Source organism: Penaeus vannamei, chromosome 10, assembly GCF_042767895.1.
Source record: "Penaeus vannamei isolate JL-2024 chromosome 10, ASM4276789v1, whole genome shotgun sequence".
NCBI lineage: Eukaryota > Metazoa > Arthropoda > Malacostraca > Decapoda > Penaeidae > Penaeus > Penaeus vannamei.
Window position 1 is genome coordinate 34,534,054 of NC_091558.1, and position 2,500 is coordinate 34,536,553.

Below are 2,500 nucleotides of genomic sequence, written 5' to 3' on the forward strand. Positions count from 1 at the left end.
TTGTGGCGTTGACTCTGATCACTTCACTCCCGCTGAAGTTAGAGATGAAGAAAATCCCGGTTATGATCAGGATGCGTTTCACGACCTGCGAATCCGAGAAGATTGCCCACATCGAGCTGTCGCTGGAGGAACGACGATTCTCTTCCTTCAGCTTCTGAATTTCCTTGTCGAGACTGACGGCCGGGCCGCGGAGGCTTCGGAGAACCCGGCGCGCCTCGCCCTCCTCGCCCGCGACAGCCAGGTAGGACGGGCTCTCGGGCAAGAAGGGCACGATCACACAGCTGTAGAAGAGGATCTGCGCCCCGCACATGAAGGCCAGGTAGTACCAGGGCATGAGCATCCCGGCGGCGATGATGGCGATGGCCCCCAGGCCCTTCATGACCTCAGGGAGCATGCTGGCGGCGCCGCGGATGCCCGTGTCAGCCACCTCCACCAGGTAAGTCCGGACGGCGGCTCCAAGGATGGCAGCGCTAACGCCTGTGAAATATCTGGAGGGCGGGGGGGGGGGGTCATGTACGGTATTATTTGTGCACATTAAATAAATACATGGCAATAAGTGGTGAGGACGTAACACATGTATAAGGTTACGACAGTTTGGGTTAACGAATACATAGACATTGCCGAAGGTTATGGAAAGGTAGACTGTTGTTGGAGAAAAAATATGGATATGCTTTTTACGTAACGCAAAAAAAAGCACAAGAGTCCCTCAGATCTTTGTCAATGTCGATGAATGACTTGGAAAGGAACCCTAAAGGGAAACGGATGAAGAAGTATGAATTTTACTTCAGATTAGGCCTGATGAAACATTAATGGCCATTAATTCGAATGTATAGAAGTCCAAAAGAAAGAAAAAAAGAAAGAAAGAAGAAGAAGAAGAAGAAGAAGAAGAAGAAGAAGAAGAAGAAGAAGAAGAAGAAGAAGAAGAAGAAGAAACGCTGAAGAGCACAATTTCTATATTAACTAATCCAATATAACTTTCCAAAAACTGAATCAAAAGGAATAAACCCAACATAAATCAAGACAAAGAGGCTAGAAAAAGCAGTATTTTATCCACAGATTCTTTCTTTCAAGGTGTTACAATGTCTCTGTGTTTTGCTGAAAAAAGATGCCCACAAAATTAAGCAGACCATCACAGAAAATTATTCAAAACTTTTTAATTGATAATTAGATTTTTCCTTTTCCCTTCCTTCTCTAACTCTCAAATATATTTGAATCTGCCGAAAGAAAATAGTTCCTGCACCGCAAACTTACTTCAAAACATGTAGTATTTTCCAAAAGATTAATATATAACTCTTACTTCAAAACCTTACAAGCCTAGCCCCATACATAAACATAAACACAAGTAGACATATATTTTACATTTGAATAAACCTAAACCCAAGAGCTAGCATTAGGATTCTTCACCGACCTGCCGACAAGAACCAGTTTTTGGTCGGAGGCGAGAGCGCAGAAGGTCCAGCCGACGACGCCAGGCACGCAGAACAGCATCATCGGGCGCCGACGACCTACCCTCGCCACCAGCCACCCGGCGAAGGGGAAGGTGGAGGCGGTGCTGATGAAGAGCAAGCTGCCTGTCGGGAGTTGTGCCAGTGTGAATCTGTCTGTCTGTCTAATAACTATCTATTTTTCTTTCTACACATGAGTTTGCATGTATGTCTAGTCACACACGCATGTATATATATATATATATATATATATATATATATATATATATATATATATATATATATATATATGCAAATATATACATACATGTGTATATACATATATATGTATATATATATTTATATATATATGTAGGTATGTACAGTACATATATATTACACACACACACACACACATTATGTATATATATATATATATATATATATATATATATATATATATATATATATATATATATATATGTATATATACATACGTATATACATATATATGTATTTATTTATATGTATATAGGTATACATACATATGTAAATATATGTATATATATAATATATATATGTATATATATACATAAATATCTATCTATCTATATGTATGTATGTATTTATTTGTACACACACACGCACCTGTCATGTCCATCTCCCAGTCGGTGAACGCGATCTGCGTCCCGAGGAGCGTGGCGTTGTCCACCCGAAGGTCCGCCACGAGGGCGTTGGACCACGAGACGATCATCCCCAGGTTCACGTGTCCTTGTGTCGCGAGGATAAGCATCAGTAACTTGTGAAAAAGAAAGAGTGAAATAACCTATATATATATATATATATATATATATATATATATATATATATATATATATATATATATATATATATATATATATATATTTGGATGATATATGTATTTTTGTCATAAGTATTTGGATGATATATGTATATTTGGTCATATATATTTGGATTATATATACACACACACATATATGTATGTATGCATGGATAGAGGATATTATTTATTTATTTATCTTTTAATTTCGCATTTATTTTTCTATTGAAACACA

General features: G+C 38.2%; 1 protein-coding gene across 1 annotated transcript in view; it reads right to left on the reverse strand.

The window, feature by feature from the left end:
- Positions 1 to 2,500, reverse strand: part of LOC113801058 (facilitated trehalose transporter Tret1) — a 10,869-nt gene that overhangs the window by 1,081 nt on the left and 7,288 nt on the right. The window contains exons 4-6 of the mRNA XM_070125959.1: positions 2,073 to 2,223; positions 1,409 to 1,571; positions 1 to 488 (exon numbers count right to left, since the gene is read on the reverse strand). The exon at positions 1 to 488 is cut by the window's left edge and continues 283 nt beyond it. Of these exons, the coding sequence (XP_069982060.1) occupies positions 1 to 488; positions 1,409 to 1,571; positions 2,073 to 2,223 (802 nt within the window). The remainder of the gene's footprint in view (positions 489 to 1,408; positions 1,572 to 2,072; positions 2,224 to 2,500) is intronic.